The sequence below is a fragment of the Pezoporus flaviventris genome, unplaced genomic scaffold (genome assembly GCF_033815535.1).
Source record: "Pezoporus flaviventris isolate CSIRO_AGI_PZ_B2104156 unplaced genomic scaffold, CSIRO_AGI_Pfla_v1 ptg000031l, whole genome shotgun sequence".
Taxonomy (NCBI): domain Eukaryota; kingdom Metazoa; phylum Chordata; class Aves; order Psittaciformes; family Psittacidae; genus Pezoporus; species Pezoporus flaviventris.
In genome coordinates, this window is record NW_026892579.1 from 57,496,973 (window position 1) to 57,512,874 (window position 15,902).

At 40.1% G+C, this 15,902-nt stretch overlaps 1 protein-coding gene across 1 annotated transcript; it reads left to right on the forward strand.

The window, feature by feature from the left end:
* The first annotated feature begins 58 nt into the window (after positions 1-58).
* MCM8 (minichromosome maintenance 8 homologous recombination repair factor) lies at positions 59-15,888 on the forward strand. The gene is made up of 19 exons (XM_061461374.1): positions 59-182; positions 405-583; positions 765-839; positions 1,341-1,423; positions 1,600-1,749; positions 2,456-2,559; positions 3,031-3,229; positions 4,041-4,126; positions 5,524-5,675; positions 6,730-6,928; positions 7,392-7,422; positions 7,956-8,096; positions 9,731-9,872; positions 10,498-10,693; positions 10,957-11,170; positions 12,101-12,310; positions 13,019-13,095; positions 13,571-13,760; positions 15,222-15,888. Exons 2-19 carry the CDS (start codon positions 445-447, stop codon positions 15,312-15,314), a joined length of 2,481 nt encoding a protein of 826 aa, XP_061317358.1. The 5' UTR covers positions 59-182; positions 405-444; the 3' UTR covers positions 15,315-15,888.
* The last annotated feature ends 14 nt before the right edge of the window (positions 15,889-15,902 follow it).

A 15,902-nucleotide genomic window follows, 5' to 3' on the forward strand; every position in this document is an offset into this window, starting at 1 on the left:
AAGGGAAAGGGCGGCCAATGAGAGCTGGCGAGCTGCGCCCTCTGCTCCATGGCGACGCTAGATGCTCCCTCGGGATTGGCTGCAGTGTCGGAAGGAGTGTATGGGCGCCAAAATAGAGTGCTGAGGCGGGTGTGAGAGCTTCCCTGTCGCCTTAGGGGCTGGCGGAGGCTCTTGCTGAGGGAGTCTGGTGCCGTTGTTTCGTCCACTCACTGCCGGGGCTGCTCAGCGGGGCTCCTCTTTGCTTCCCCGGGCTCTGTGGTACGGAGTGGGCGGCCGACTCTTCCGCAGGGCCTCCGAGGTCACTCAGGGCCTTCGCTCGTAGCCTCGCAGATGAAGCCTCCCCGGCAGTTGACCCTAATATAGGTTAAATTTCTTCTGGTAACGCTTCTGTTTCTCTTGGCTCCGTTTGCTGTCGCATCCCCAAGCTGACGCCTGCGGAGCGGGATGAGCAGGGACCTCAGAGGCAGGGGATGTGTCCGCGGGAGAGGCTTTCAGGGGTGGCGAGGAGGATGGCGAGGAGGATGGCGAGGCGGATGGCGAGGCAGAGAACACAAGGGAGAGTGGAGAAGAGTGCCTGAGCCTGGTGAGCCAGCTCCTGTGCTTATACCTGTTCTCTAAAGCTATAATGATTTGCTTTTGACCTACTGCACTAGGCGATTACAGCTATTTGCCTCCCCACGGTCAAAAGAATCACTAAGAATAAAACTAGCAAAGGTCTAATATTCACATTGTTTTAATCCCCACTTTTACAATTTTCTTCCTAGTAAAATCTCGACTAGTTCAATCAACGTTGGACCAATTTATTCCCTATAAAGGATGGAAACTTTATTTCTCTGAAGGTATTTTTAGACTAAAATTGTTTTATAAAGTATTTTGTTCCATTTCTTTTCTAGAATTGGTTATAAGTAGAGGGGATAAGTTCAACAAAAAACAACTGAAATACGTATTTATTGTATATAAACATGAATACAACAGAGATTTAAATCTTGTGGGATACCGTAATCTCTGTGGACTCCAAACTGTGAAAAGGAGTCTTACATAATGTAAAACAAGGTCTTTCTTAAACTTGATCAATAAGCCATATAAATCCTCCAGCTACCAAAGACTGGAATTTACATACCTCTGCTGTATTTCTCTTATTCCTATGTGCTTGTCGTATGTCATCCCAGACAAAGCTCTGTTTTTTTTTCTATCAAGCCTAATGATAGAACATAACTGTGATATTGTAATAATCTATCATCTTTCTCAGGTTTGGAATGCAGAAAAATAATGTTTATGTATTTTGTGAAATGGGAAGTAATTATTTTTGTCCATTACTAACATGGCATTTTTCTAATTAGCTTATGCTGACAGGTCTCCTTTTGTCCAGAAGACTCAAGCCTTCGAAAAGTTTTTCATGCAACGCATTGAGCTTTATGATAAGGTAAAAACAAAATAAAACATATCCCATCCCAACAGCCTGTTGATACAATGGCATTACAAATCTTGTGTTTTCTCCACTAAAAATAATTTCCATCATAGATATGAAATATTTATGATGTGATTTCTATGTGTTGTGTTTAAAATTTTAAGTGTATTTTATAACTTAATGTTTCACAGGATGAAATAGAAAGAAAAGGAAGTATTCTTGTGGACTATAAAGAACTGATACAAGACAAAGAATTAACTAAATCAATACCAAACTTACCTACTGAGTTAAGGGACATGCCTCAGAAGATACTGCAATGTATGGGTCTGGCAATTCACCAGGTAAATAAGATGCTCTAATACACAGAGGCATAATCCTCACAATGAAAAACAAATCAGTGGGACTCTATTTTTTTCTGTCTTACTGGAAATTACTTTTTATTTAAAACTGAAACTCTTCCATCTCCCAACCATTTCTGTACAGCCCACAAAATCATGTTTTTGTAAATCCTTTTGTCTTGGTATTTTATTTTTTGCTTATTCATCATCAAAGCAGTAGATTAAATGTAGTTCCAACACTTTTGTTATTCCCTACTGGGAGTTCTAATTCCTGGGGTTTTTTTTGGTTTTTATTTTTAACACACTGGGAATTACCTGTGCTGTGTCTCCCACATCATGTGGCAAAACCACGGCTGGTGGGTGAATGGTGAGCCAGTTCCTGTCTCTGTTTTCTCTAAAGTAGCATTTCACTACTTGTTGACAGACAAGTTGAGATGTTTGTGGCTTATGTCACACAAAAATCCATATGTTGAGCACAGCATTAAAGATTATTGTATACGCTTTGTTAATTAAAAACAACAACAAATATGTTGATTTTAGTTCCATTTAAAATGAAGCTTAAAACTGCCCAGAAGCAGAGAACTCTTCAAACTGCAGTAGGGAAATCTGGTTGTAAAAAAAAAAAAAAAAAAGGAATCAAACCTAACAGCAAATTGACTCCGTGTTGCATGGCACACTGCGTTTGTGCCTGCTTTTCTGTTCTGTCTAGGTGCTAACAAAGGACCTTGAAAGGCATGCTGCAGAGCTGCAGGTGCAGGAAGGATTACCACTTGAAGGAGAACCTATAATAAATGTGCCTCTCATTCATGCTAGGTAATGTGTGTTGAGTATTTGGGCTTTTTTTCCAGGAAGATCTGTTTGCTTCTCGTCTAATGGTTGTCAATATCCATGCATAGTAATAAGGCTTATGTATTTATTTTATTGAGAGACTTGACTCTGTGAAGCTATTTGCAGAAGAGCAGTCTACATTTTGCTTTTGGTTCACCATGACAAAGGCTAAACTGTCCTTGTGAATGAAAGAGTGAAATGGAGAAACAGATGTTAAGATATATACACCTGGGGAATAGCAAGCGTCTCACTGCTTTCTAGAACAAGAATGAAATAATATGCCATGAGTCCACAGCCAAACTACTTCTACTTATTGCTCTGGGTTACTGCTAATAATTGGGTGTAGGATTTTTTTTTGTTTGCATTTAGTGAGATTTGGGTTTTTTTGTTGGGTTGGTTTGTTTCTGTATTTAAGTATGGTAAGCTTTCAAATGTTACTGTTTAACTTCTCTGTAGGGTGTACAACTATGATCCACTAACTCAGCTGAAAAACGTTCGAGCCAACTGCTATGGGAAATACATTGCCTTGCGTGGCACTGTTGTGCGTGTCAGTAACATTAAGCCTATGTGCACTAAGCTGGCTTTTGCATGTGGCACATGTGGAGATGTTCAGAGTGTTCCTCTACCTGATGGAAAGTATACCCTTCCAACTAAGGTAAGTTAAAACCATCTAACTTCATACTTTGCTCTTATTTGTACTGACCTGACAAAACCCAGTATCTTTAAAGCTATGTTAAACAACTGACATGCCAAAAAAACATAAAGCTTACCAAAAGCAACTTTGTATTACTACATACCCTTGGTATTTGCAAAAAAGTTGTATCCTGCTGAAACAAAAGCAATATGTAGAAACTCACTCAAATCTAGGAAAAAATGAAATATCTTTTCATTTCCATTTCATCAGTTATGTTTAAAAATTCTCCTCCACCTCACTGTGGTGGTTACTATGTTTAGATTGGGGTCTTTTGTGGATTTTGTTTAGAACATTTTAATTTCACTGTTTTTTAGCTGGATTTAGAAAGTTATTAGACATAAGACAGTGCCCAGTTATGTTAGGTGATGTGCTCAAGTGAAAAAATTATCTCCTCTGGAACACCTGCAAGTGTTAAAAATAAAAAAAAAACAAAGCAAACAAACCCACAAAACCCCTCATCTACCATCTCCCTTCCACGCCCCCCCCCCCCCCAGCACCCAAGAACTCAATCCAATTCACCAAGGGAATCATAAAATTCACTGTATCTGCTCGAACAACTCTGAATTCATGTGTATGTGGCTGATAGCTCTTCATTAATTATGTATGTGCTGATTTGTAGCCCTAATTTAATTAGCTGTTTTCCTGAAGTGGTGTCAATGAATCACATTGCTTTGTTTTTCCTCTTTATATTTTTTTTAATCAAATTAGGCAATTTAAAATTATGATGTTTAAAAAAGCAGTTGAGAATGAACTAGAATGACTGTCATTACAGTGCCTTATTCCTGAGTGCCGGGGCCGATCTTTCACAGCTGACAGAAGCTCTCCTTTAACCACTACAGTGGACTGGCAGTCTGTTAAGTAAGCATGTCTTCACTTCTGCTCAAAGATGTAATGCAACAAGGTAGTCAAAGAGGGACAGGATGGCTAATTCCATATTACATGACATAAGTTTAATAATCTAACTCTTTTGTGGCAAGCACTTTTCAAAATTTATATTACAAAGCACTGGTTTTATCTGAGCACTCGTATATTTGATGTATTAAACCTACCCATTATAATAGCTTCTTGGAAATTCCTCCTACCATGACTGAGTTCTTTGGGAAATGTCCAGTTTGTGCTCTTTGCAGCTTTTCTTGATCATTTCTAATGGCATCTATTATTTAATGATTCCCTTTACCACGCTGTAAGTCAGCTACAAAAACCCTATTAAATTACATAGATCAGCTATGCCAGTTGAATGAACTGGAAGTAAATTTGAGGGCTAGAAATCTTAGGTTGAAGTGATGATGTGTTCCTAAGGTACACTCAGTAGAAGGAAATAGTGCTGTGCCTGCCCATTCAATACAAATTAACAATGTTAAAGTATAGGAAGGTGGATGGTGTATCTGGTTTTCATTGCTTCCATCCTACTATGTGCTATTAGCTAGCCTACTGTTGCCCTACAATATATATTCAGAAGAGTTTGACCTGTGGTTCCTTACTAAGCTAAGGGGATAGACAAGGCTTGGAAAAAGCAGGACTCAGCTTTTTCCCACTTCAGATTCAGATTCTGTAGCTTCATGTGCTCTGTATCAAAAGTCTTATCGTGTCAAATGACACCTAAATGTTTTTCATTTATTAACGCGCTGTAATAAAAGTAATTTGAAGATTTTATTTAAAAACCAATGCTGACATTCTTGTCAGCAGCTCTAGAGGGTGCTGTTTACCACAGCTTCTTAATAAAAGCTTAACAACGAGCTTCAAGGAAAACTATCGGAGCTTTAAGTGCAGAGCCCAAACTGGAATCTTTTAAAGAACTTGTTAGTTGCTTGCCTTTTACAACTATACAAAGAGTGAGCTACTGTCCTTGTTACGGTATGAGGGATATTCTGTGCTTTGATAGGGTTAAAATGCCAGTTAAACATTCATCAGGGATATCGTGGCTGATGCTTCAATTTTTTTTATGTGAGGTCCATCTTTTTTCACATACTGTACTTATTTCTGCTCTTCAGTGCTAGAAAATCTGAATTTTTATTATTTCTGGAGTTTATAATTAATTGTCTTTCTGGGGTTTATGCATAATGTACACCCATTTATTGAAGCCTGAACTGAAAAAGTCTTTCTCCAAATTCAGTGCTGCGTTTTCTAGAGTTTTTTAGGGCATTCCTGCTGTCTCCATTCTGGATTGGTTGGAAGCATACATCTGCTGATCTTGTGTGCTGTAACTGAATTTGTAATGTTACACAGGGATTGTGCACCCACCTCATGTTTTGCAGGGTGCAGGAGCTCATGGCAGATGATCAGCAAGAAGCAGGGCGAATCCCTCGCACAATTGAATGTGAACTGGTTCAAGATCTTGTGGACAGCTGTGTCCCGGGAGATGTGGTCACTGTTACAGGGATAGTAAAAGTGTCAAGCACTGAGGAAGGTAAAACGCATCATCTGAGAACATCTTTTTCCTAGGGGAGTGTTTTTTCTAGTGATAACACAAGAATGGTAACAGCTATTCCCTTAACGTGAGTCTCAAAATTGTAGATGTGTTAAAGTGTGTGTTTCTTCAGAAATTGTCAAAGTTCTATAACAAGGAGTTATTTTGAGAAAGCCAGATATTGTGCTGTCCAAGAGGAGCACTGTCTCTAACGTCCACAGACCTCCATCAGTGACACGTTGGGGTTCACAATCCACTGGTCTAGACATAACTATTGACCTGAATCTTAAGTACCAGTCTGACATCTGATGTTTTAGTGTCAGCTGATAGGAAAGCCTTCTCTGGAGCACTAATGTAGCAGGGACATCCTTATTTCTTGAAGTCTCACTGAGAGTCATTGTTTGCTTAGCCTTTTCCCTTTAAGGTCTCCTTCAAAAGATTGGAAAGCTGTCACTCTGCTGTGAAGGAGTACCAGCTTTCTTAGTTCAGTCCTTCCTGGAGAAATCTTACAACTTGTTTTTCTTTCTTTTTTCCCCAAAGTGAGGAGTTATGTTGCACACAACTGTAATAGCATATGTTGCAGAGAAATGCAGTACTGATTTACCATGAGACCACGTTCTCTGCGAAGTAATCATTGGGAATATAGAAAATAAGTAATTATTAAGCCACATATTTAATTATTCTGCACGATGATTTTTTTTTTCCCTCTAAATATTGAGTGGGAACATTTTGTATTCAACTTTGACTAAAATAATGTAATAATTTGAAATTCCTGGGAAATTTCATTTATTCTGGGATAAAGTTTTTTTCTATATGCATATAGCCTCCTAATCCAGCAGAATATTTTATTGTGTACCTAAATGGAGGGAACTTGGAGAACAAATGTAACCAGAAACTCGCCATTTTTTTGAAAATGCAGATGTTCCATTACTTAAATACGAACATTTTGCACATGGCTGAACTTAATATTTCTGAATTACCCTATGCCATTTGTAAATAACATTGGTACTTAATGATAGAATATTCCTTCATCTTTTCCCAATTTTTCTAACAGGAGCTTCTAAAAGTAAGAATGACAAGTGTATGTTCTTGTTGTACATTGAGGCCAATTCTGTCAGCAACAGTAAAGGACAAAAAACAAAGAGTTTTGATGATGAGACTTTTCAGAGATCGTTCATGGAGTTCTCACTTAAAGACCTTTATGCTGTTCAAGAAATTCAAGCTGAGGAAAACCTGTTCAGGCTCATTGTGAAGTAAGTTGTGTCAGACCTACACTAGGTCTAGGATTAGATTTCTGAATCAGCATGACCACCTTCAAACAAACATGACAGTCAGAGCTATGAAATGTCTAAGGCTTGTGCAACAGACACCACAGAGATTTAAAAACCTTTCATGGGCAAGGAGCTTGGGAAGAAGTATTGCAGTTGGGGTGTTAGAACTTTGAGAGGGATTTAAGGATACAGGGAAGTTAGGAGTGTTTTAGTTCAACCTTGAGACAGAAAGCTATGGGTAAAAAAAGGCAATGAATTATTTTTGCTCTTCACCAAGTACTTTCAGCTCATGAGTACAGTTTTGTTCCTCACTCTGCTTTTCCACAGCAGAGGAAAGAGGTGCAATAATTGAGCAGGGGGTGCGAAAGACCCTCAGTTCAGACAGAGAAGTATTCTTCTACAAGATTTGTATTTCCCTTAGGTTACAGTCTTCTTTGTTTTTCAGCTCTCTTTGTCCGGCAATTTATGGCCATGAGGTAAGTAATTTAACAGCTCTGCCTGCAACTTCAGTTTGGAATGTTTATGCCACAGTAAACTTCTAAAGGAGGGAGAACGGCTTGAAGCTGATGGGGGAGAGATTTCGATTAGACAGTGAAAAATTCTTCCCTGTGAGGGTGGTGAGGCCCTGGCACAGGCTGCCCAGAGAAGCTGTGACTGCCCCATTCCTGATAGTGTTCAAGGCCAGGTTGGACTAGGGCTTGGAGCAACCTGGTCTAGTGGAAGATGTCCCTGCCTATGGCAGGGGAGTGGAACTGATGACCTTTAAGGTCCTTTCTAACCCAAACCATTCTGTGATTTATGAAGCTTATCCAGGGTGAAGGGAAGGAGCAGAGAATGTATTTGCAGGTAACTGTGACGCAGAGTCACTTTTAGTGACAAGGAGATGGCAGCTTTATACCCTTAAGTTCAGCCATGCAGAAGGAAAGCGTTGTTATGGTGAATACCAGGGAACTGTCAAAATTTGTCCCCACGATCAAATACTTACAAGTGTTGGTATGTACCACTACAGATTGTAAAGGCAGGTTTGGCCCTGGCATTATTTGGAGGATGTCAGAAGTTTGTAGATGACAAGAACAGAATCCCAGTGCGAGGAGACCCACACGTTCTGGTTGTTGGAGATCCAGGATTGGGAAAAAGTCAAATGTTGCAAGTAAGGCTTGATTTACTTCTGTTGTGCTATTGTATTTTTCTCCAATTCCTTGTTATCTTGACTTCTTGTAAGCATGTTAGGATAGCTGTGCCAAGACCAAAGGGTTGCTTGGGTCTGGCTACAGCTATCTTTTAATGTAGGGCACCTCAAATATAGGATAGAACCCAAAGGGCGGTCCCCTGCTGTCCTCTCCTTGACAAAGGAGTCAGGCCTGTTAAAACTCTTACCAAAGCAGGTATACTTGGTCAAGCCTGTGGGTTTTCAAGTATAGGCTTGCTGTCCTGCCCTTAAACAGTCGAGGTTTTTCCCAGTGAAGAGTTTTACTCCTTCCTAACTTTATTTGACAATGGACTAGCTGAATGAAGAAGGTACACGCCTGGAACTAATGCAGTTTAAAATATCATGTTATTCACTTTCTGAGGTTTACCTCCATTCTCTTACCTGCTGTGTTGCTAGCACAGATCTTGGCTTTTTGGGGAAAGAGACCTGCTGCTGCATTTGGGTTTTAATCTTGGTGGACATTTCTGCATGGTTGTAATAGAATCTGTTAGTAATAGATTTTTTTAATCTTAAATGAGATGGTTCTAAAGCTCCATGTCTTTTCCCACGGTTACTGTGAAGTGACAAAGGAACGGAGTTCACCTGGACTTGCAGGACCTCATTTAAAAAGTCAGAGTCTTTCTAATGCGGACATGTTTTGTTAGGATACAATTTGCAATAACTGAAAGTGATGGATTTGTATGCAAGCATCTTGACAAACAAATTTCTCAGTAATTTTTTTTCATTGAATGGGGACTCTCTGCATACAGCAGGTGATTTGTTTTTCCACACTGTTACTAAACGGCTGAATGCCATCCAAGAAAAGCTAGTAATCTGTTCCTCAGCTAAGACCCTGAGGCAAGGCTCCTCTGTCATCACTGTGACAGGAAAAAAAATCTCAAGGAGAAAAGCAAAGCTGTGTAAAGAGCCAGGGCTTTTTGTCTGGTTGGGTGCTTGGGGTTTTTTATGTAATACTTGGTGCCTGTTATATATGTGGTACTGAACAAAACACTTTGATTACTGGCTTTTAAATAAAACAGGCACCCAAAACTATAGCTATTTACCGGGAGAATCCAGTTAGAACTGTATTCTAGGCAAACTGAACTGCAATGTGTCAGTGTTCAAGCTTACCACGCTTTGTTTTTCTAGCTCAGGCTGCTTTCTGGATGCTAACAACATAGAAAAGACTAGACTGTCCTTTATCCCCTAGTTGTGGGGAGAACTATGCATGCTTCTTCTGAAGCAGCCAGCATGTTGGGCACCAGTACAAGATATTAGTCTGAGTAGACCTTGGGGTCTGAAGACACAGAAACTATGTATCTCCAGTTCTGTGACAGATATCAAGTGCTATACCCAAGGTCCTAGCAGTTTTGATAACACAGTAGACACGGTTGTGCTGCAAGTCTTGTGATCAAAGTTATTCCTACTGTTTTACAGAAGTAACCCTGTGCAACCCCAAAAGACGTACAACTTTACTGCTGGGCCATGTTAAGGAGAAAGATACAAATTTGTGTTTACTTTAAATTGTTTCTCTAGAATAAGGCTTATGAAATTCTTCATCCGGGGGAGGGAAAAAGCACTTATTTCTCTTCTAGGCAGTGTGCAATGTTGCTCCTCGAGGTGTGTATGTTTGTGGTAACACTTCCACCAGCTCTGGCCTGACTGTTACACTGTCTAGAGATGGCGCTTCTGGAGATTTTGCCTTAGAAGCTGGTGCTTTAGTGCTTGGAGATCAAGGTAATACATGTAATGCTACAGAGTTTGTGTGACTGTATGTGGGGGGTGGGTGTATATGCTACTAAGTCTAAGATTAACTACAGTGCTTGTGTAACTGTGGACTAAAAATGTAAATCTGAAGTATGATATTGGCTTTCCACACCTTGAGAAGTTCTGAGCCTCTCCAGTAACTTCTCTGGAGGTGGTTCCTATTTTCTTAGGGATTAGGCTGTATATGAAACTGGCGTTCTGCAATTCATAAACCAGCCTTACTGTGGCAAAGAACTAGGATTTCCTTTTTGGGAAATCTCTGACTTAACAGCAGCTGCTGGACTCTTAATGGTTTTGAAAAACAGCTGCTTACAAGGTGTCAGCTATTTATATTTTTACAAAGCTTGTTTTGTTATCTTAATGTGTGATCAGGACACCGTTTCCACAAGCCAGACCAACTGCATAGTGGTTCACCTGTAGCACCATGAAATGAAAACAACCCTTGCTGAAATGGATACTTGATCCGGTGTCTCCTGTAGTCCCTAAGACTCTAGGTTGGGCTTCTGATATAGCATTGGATTGTAACATACACTCACTCATCCATCAGTTAATGCATTCTGTAGTAAGTCTTTGCCCTGTTGTTAATTGCTTCCAGGAATTTGTGGAATAGATGAATTTGATAAGATGGGAAACCAGCATCAGGCTTTGTTGGAAGCCATGGAACAGCAAAGCATCAGCCTTGCCAAAGCTGGCATTGTTTGCAGTCTGCCAGCTCGAACATCTATTGTTGCTGCAGCAAACCCAGTTGGAGGACATTATAACAAAGCCAAAACCGTGTCTGAGAACTTAAAGTGAGCACTTTCTGAAATGCTGTTTATATAGTTCACCATCAGGAGCAGATGTTTATAATAGTCTTGTAGCTTGTATATAACTGCTTTCAAGTTTCCTAGAGCTTGAACACAAACTTACTGTAATAATTAATTTTCATGGCTTTTGAGAGAGAAAATGCTGTTCCACTCCATTCTGAATAATGGGTCAAGATTCTTTAAGTGTTTTTGAAGTAGAGCAGAGTTCCTTCTTTATGAGCATTGTGGTTTTCTTGTCTCTACTCTAGAATGGGGAGTGCTTTGCTGTCGAGATTTGATCTAGTTTTCATTTTGCTGGACACACCAAATGAAGACCACGATCACTTGCTGTCTGAGCACGTGATGGCAATCCGTGCTGGAAAGCAGGCAGTGTGCAGCAGCGCTGTTGTGACTCGCACCAACACACAGGATCGCTCTATCCTTGAAGCCACTTCAGATCGACCCCTGCTGGAAAGACTAAAGGTAAGACTTGTCCTGTGACTGCTGCTGTGCCCCTTCCTGTGATGTTCTTGGCGCTGAGACCTGGGCAAGCCTGACTTGCTGGATGCCCTCAGTCTCCCACTCTCATTCTTCTCATGATAATTTGCTCTGCATTAAAGCAACACTTAAGGCTCCTGCCACCAGTTCCTAATAATTGTCTGTTGTAGCTAACGTTACCCACCCTCCTGGAGCTGTTAGATGTGCCTAAGCCATCTTCATCTCCACACAGAAAAGAATTTGTTAGCCAAGCTGGGTTCAGTTGTGGTAGCAAGAAGATAATTTGCGTGTGATGCTCTAAAGTAAATTTGCTGTGTTAGATTTCAATAAAAAGCTACAGAACTAGATTGGATACAATAATTTAATATAGCATGATGTGCTGTGAAGTATTGAATCTGAATAAAGCAGTGTGTAAACAAATTCTTGAGCATTTGCAACTCATGACAGATTTGGAGATTATAGAAGAGGAGCATATTTCTTGTTGAACTTATGTGATCTTTTTGAAGGCTAATGTTGTCAAATGCCGAGTCTTGGGAGATGTATCTCCTACTGCAGCTACACCCAGGCACTTTTGGGAACGGAGTATCAGCAGTGGTGGTTTTATCTGTGGAGCTATATGGTGTAACAACTGTGAAATTGGATTTTCTCTTTTTGAGTAAGAATTCTTGATACAGTTAAGCACTTACTGCAAACAAAAAGCTTTAGCTGCTTTTTCTGAGATGGACAAATGTGTTTAATTACATGTCTAAGCCTAGTGTATGGACTTTTAAAGTACACAGTTCATATATGATGCACTAAAACCCTTCCAGTGAAGATTTCAGCAGATAAAGCATTGAGGATGAAGATTATATGTTAAAAATGGTATTCTATAGGGTTCTGACAGACAGAAATCTAAGCTCTTTGTAACTGGGTTAGATTTTACCAGGAGAAAACTTTGATGCCATTCCACATCAGCTGCTGAGGAAGTACATTGGATATGCTCGGCAGTACGTTCACCCAAATTTATCTTCAGAAGCTGCTCAGGTCCTCCAGGGATTCTACCTTGAGCTCCGGAAACAGAACCAAGGAGCAGACAGCACCCCAATCACCACAAGGCAGCTAGAGTCACTGATACGACTTACTGAGGTAAATGCAAGTTGTAATACCGAATGGATTGAAAGCAAACAAATTATTCTTAAACTGCTACTGGTACCCTACAGTTTTTGACAGCTTATTCACTGCTGTGCTTTTTTGTTGTTAACAAAACTGTAAGAATGCAAGAGACCTGCAAATCCTTAAGAGCTGCTGTTGCTTAAAGCCTCTTATAAAGTAAAACACCCTTGATGGGGTAAAAATTCTTCACTATGAGGTTGATGAGGCTCTGGCACCGGTTGCCCAGAGAGGCTGTTGCTGCCCCATCCCTGGCAGTGTTCAAAGCCAGGCTGGACGGGGCTTGGAGCGACCTGCTCTAGTGGAAGGTGTCCCTGCCCCTGTGGCAGGGGGGTTGGAACTGGATGGCCTTTAAAGGTCCCTTCCAACCCAAAGTGTTCTGTGGTTCTATGAAAGAGAATCTATCACATTCTCCCAAAAGGAAAAAAAGTAGGTGCAGGCAGGAATAAGCTGAAACTGCTGCAAGTAAACTCCACGATACAGCCTGATAATGTGAATGTGCAGGAGATGACATGGAAGCGCTGTTGAAAAAATACAGAAATCTTCCTCTAAATCCTGTAGGCTTAGGTTCCATCTCTGCTCCTGAACTTTGTGCTTGTTATGGAGTAACTGTAGCCTTTTTTCACATCTGCTATAATATATCTTAAATATACTTTTGTGGATTTTGTTTGTTTTGTTTTTAAGGCACGATCAAGACTGGAATTAAGAGAGAAATCTACCAAGGAAGATGCTGAGGATGTAATAGAAATAATGAAATATAGGTAATACACACTGCTTTAAAAATAAACAGAGAATCACAGTGCTATTCATTCAAACCTTTTATTTTTTGATACACAAACACAGTGAAGAAATTACTTTATCAAATTTAGGCCCATAATGCCAATATTCAGATTTGTTAGCTCTTTAAAAACCCTAAGTTGACTATGATTGCTTAGGCCTTTGAGTTGTATCATTGTAGTGGTTATGTAGATCTGTGCACAGTAAATTAGACATGAGGCACTGCCAAAGGGTTTTTTTTCTCTTGTGTAATTACTCTGTTGTTGCAGTTGAACAATTTAACTTTAAAAGTGATTTGCACAGACGTTTAGTCTAAGTTCCCTAGATAGTGACTTTCTTACCAGGGGATGGTTTCCTGTGTGGCTTCTGAAAGCTTCCTCAAGTGGTTATGCCTCAGGAAGCAAACTGATGCACTTTTGCTTTTCCCTTCTGTTGCTCTTGTCTTGAATGTATTTTTAGCATGCTGGGAACCTACTCTGATGAGTTTGGAAAACTGGACTTCGAGCGTTCACAGCATGGGTCTGGGATGAGCAATCGGTCACAAGCAAAAAGATTTGTTTCTGCCCTTAACAGTATTGCAGAGAGAACTTACAACAACCTCTTTGACTTGCAACAGCTTCGGCAGATTGCAAAGGAGCTGCAGATACGGGTAAGTTAGGAAATTGAGCATTTCTCCTGCAATAAACTGCGAGATCAGTCAAAATGATTTATTGCAAAATAGAAAGCAGAAAAGGCACATCTGTTGTGCCTCTGCAAGGAACAGAAATAAGCAGTGTTTTCTGCTTGTTAGGCTCAACAATTTTCCTGAATTGCCTTTTGTTTGTTTGTTAGCTTTACTAATGTTACTAGCTGACAGTAATGGCTCCTTGCACTAGTAAGGGCTGGTTCTCCTTCTGGTCTTTAACAAGATTCTGCTTTGTTTATGAAAGGCAATTTTGGTTTCTACTTCCTCTGGCTCCCCAGGGGTCACACCTATTTTTGTTCCCAAATTTAGACTCTTGTGGTTTCAGCAGTGCAGTGATGTTTCTGCTTGACCTTCTCTGGCCCAAATACACCTTTTGGGGTTTTCATTCCTGCTTCAGGCATCCTATACTGTAACTTGATAGAACATCATGTAGGACAGATGGCCACAAATATGTTTTATTCTGCAATTGATTTGCATTCTGTACATGCGTGGGGACTTCAGCCAAACAAAAATATTGATAGCTCTTTCTACTGAAAGAAAGGAGATTTAGATGAGATAACAGGAAGAAATTCTCTACTATGAGAGTGGTGAGGCCGTGGCAAAGGTTGCCCAGAGAAGCTGTGGCTGCCCCATCCCTATCAGGGTTCAAGGCCAGGTTGTACAGGGCTTGGAGCAACCTGGTGTCATGGAAGGTGTCCCTGTCCATGGCAGAAGGTTGGAACTGGATGAGCTTTAAGGTCCCTTCCAACCCAAACCACTCTGTGATCCTATGAAAAAGCTTCAAATATCAATTTAAAACTTAAAACTGGATTTCTGGTGTAATGAGTAAATAGTGATAATTAATTTCTCTTTATGGAACTTATTATGGGCAATAGCATTATTCTTTCTGTTCCCTGGTTAGCCTACTTTGGCCTGCTGCGGCAAGATTGCTTCAATTTCCAAACTTTTTCAGATGTTGGCTGTACATAAGACTGGATTTGGTGTGAATCCTGTCTGACAGAACATATTATTGCCAGATCTCACAGGATTATTCATTCCAGTCTTCCCTTCATATGTAGAATATCTGTTTTCCCCATTCAAAGCCCTACACCTGTAACAAATAGTTGGGAATCAGTGAGCGATGTAGAAATTAGACTTCTTTGACAGATACTTGGTTTTCAGAACTTAGATTTAGACATATGTAACTGCATACTTTCTCTATCTCATTAAGTAGGGAACACTTGTTCTATGTAACACATTAAAAACAGCCTGTAAATAGAGTGCAAAAGGGTGCAACCTCCTAGCAGGTCAGCAGTTTGCTAAGGAAACTAACCTATTCTTAGGCGAGTTTCAAATTACTTTACTCAGTTCTTTTAAACTTTGTTTTACATCAGATAAAATGTCATTCTTTCAGTCTGAAATATGTTTTTGTCTTTCTTTTCCCAGGTATCTGATTTTGAAAGCTTTATTGGATCCCTAAATGATCAGGGTTATCTTTTGAAAAAAGGCTCAAGAATTTATCAGCTTCAGACTATGTGAAAACAGCCACAGTGCAAAACTTTGAGAGACCTGATCATTGCACCTGGAATGGACTTGATGGCCCTGCAGCAATAAAGCACACTGAGCTGCAGCCTAGCTCAGCAGTCAAGGCACTGCTGGCACTGTTGCTTACTGAGGTGTGAGATCACCTTTCAGAAACAAAGGGTGCCCACAGGGTGCTGTAGTACAGACACCTGGTGTTGCTGCTTGACACATCTTAGGTCTGCTTGAGGATGTGAGACTGGGTGAGACCAGCATGTGCTTCATCATCCCTAAGGAGCGGGGAGTGTGTTTTGTATTGACATGATTTCAGTACTGTAACAGATTTTACTTCTACAACAAACATTGGACCCACAACATTCTCTTTCATGAGAACATGAGAGTTATATTTTTTGCACTGTAGTTCATTAGAAGAATTTTCAATATGGAAATATTGTCCAAAAGTTGGGAATCTTCATGTTGAGACAAAAGTTTTGTTGCTTTTAAGAAATGCTGTCTTACTGAAACTGACCTGATTTTCTGTTTGGCACCTCTGTATTTGTTGCTCTTTGTAGATGATATTTTCATTTGAAATGTAAGTCTGATATA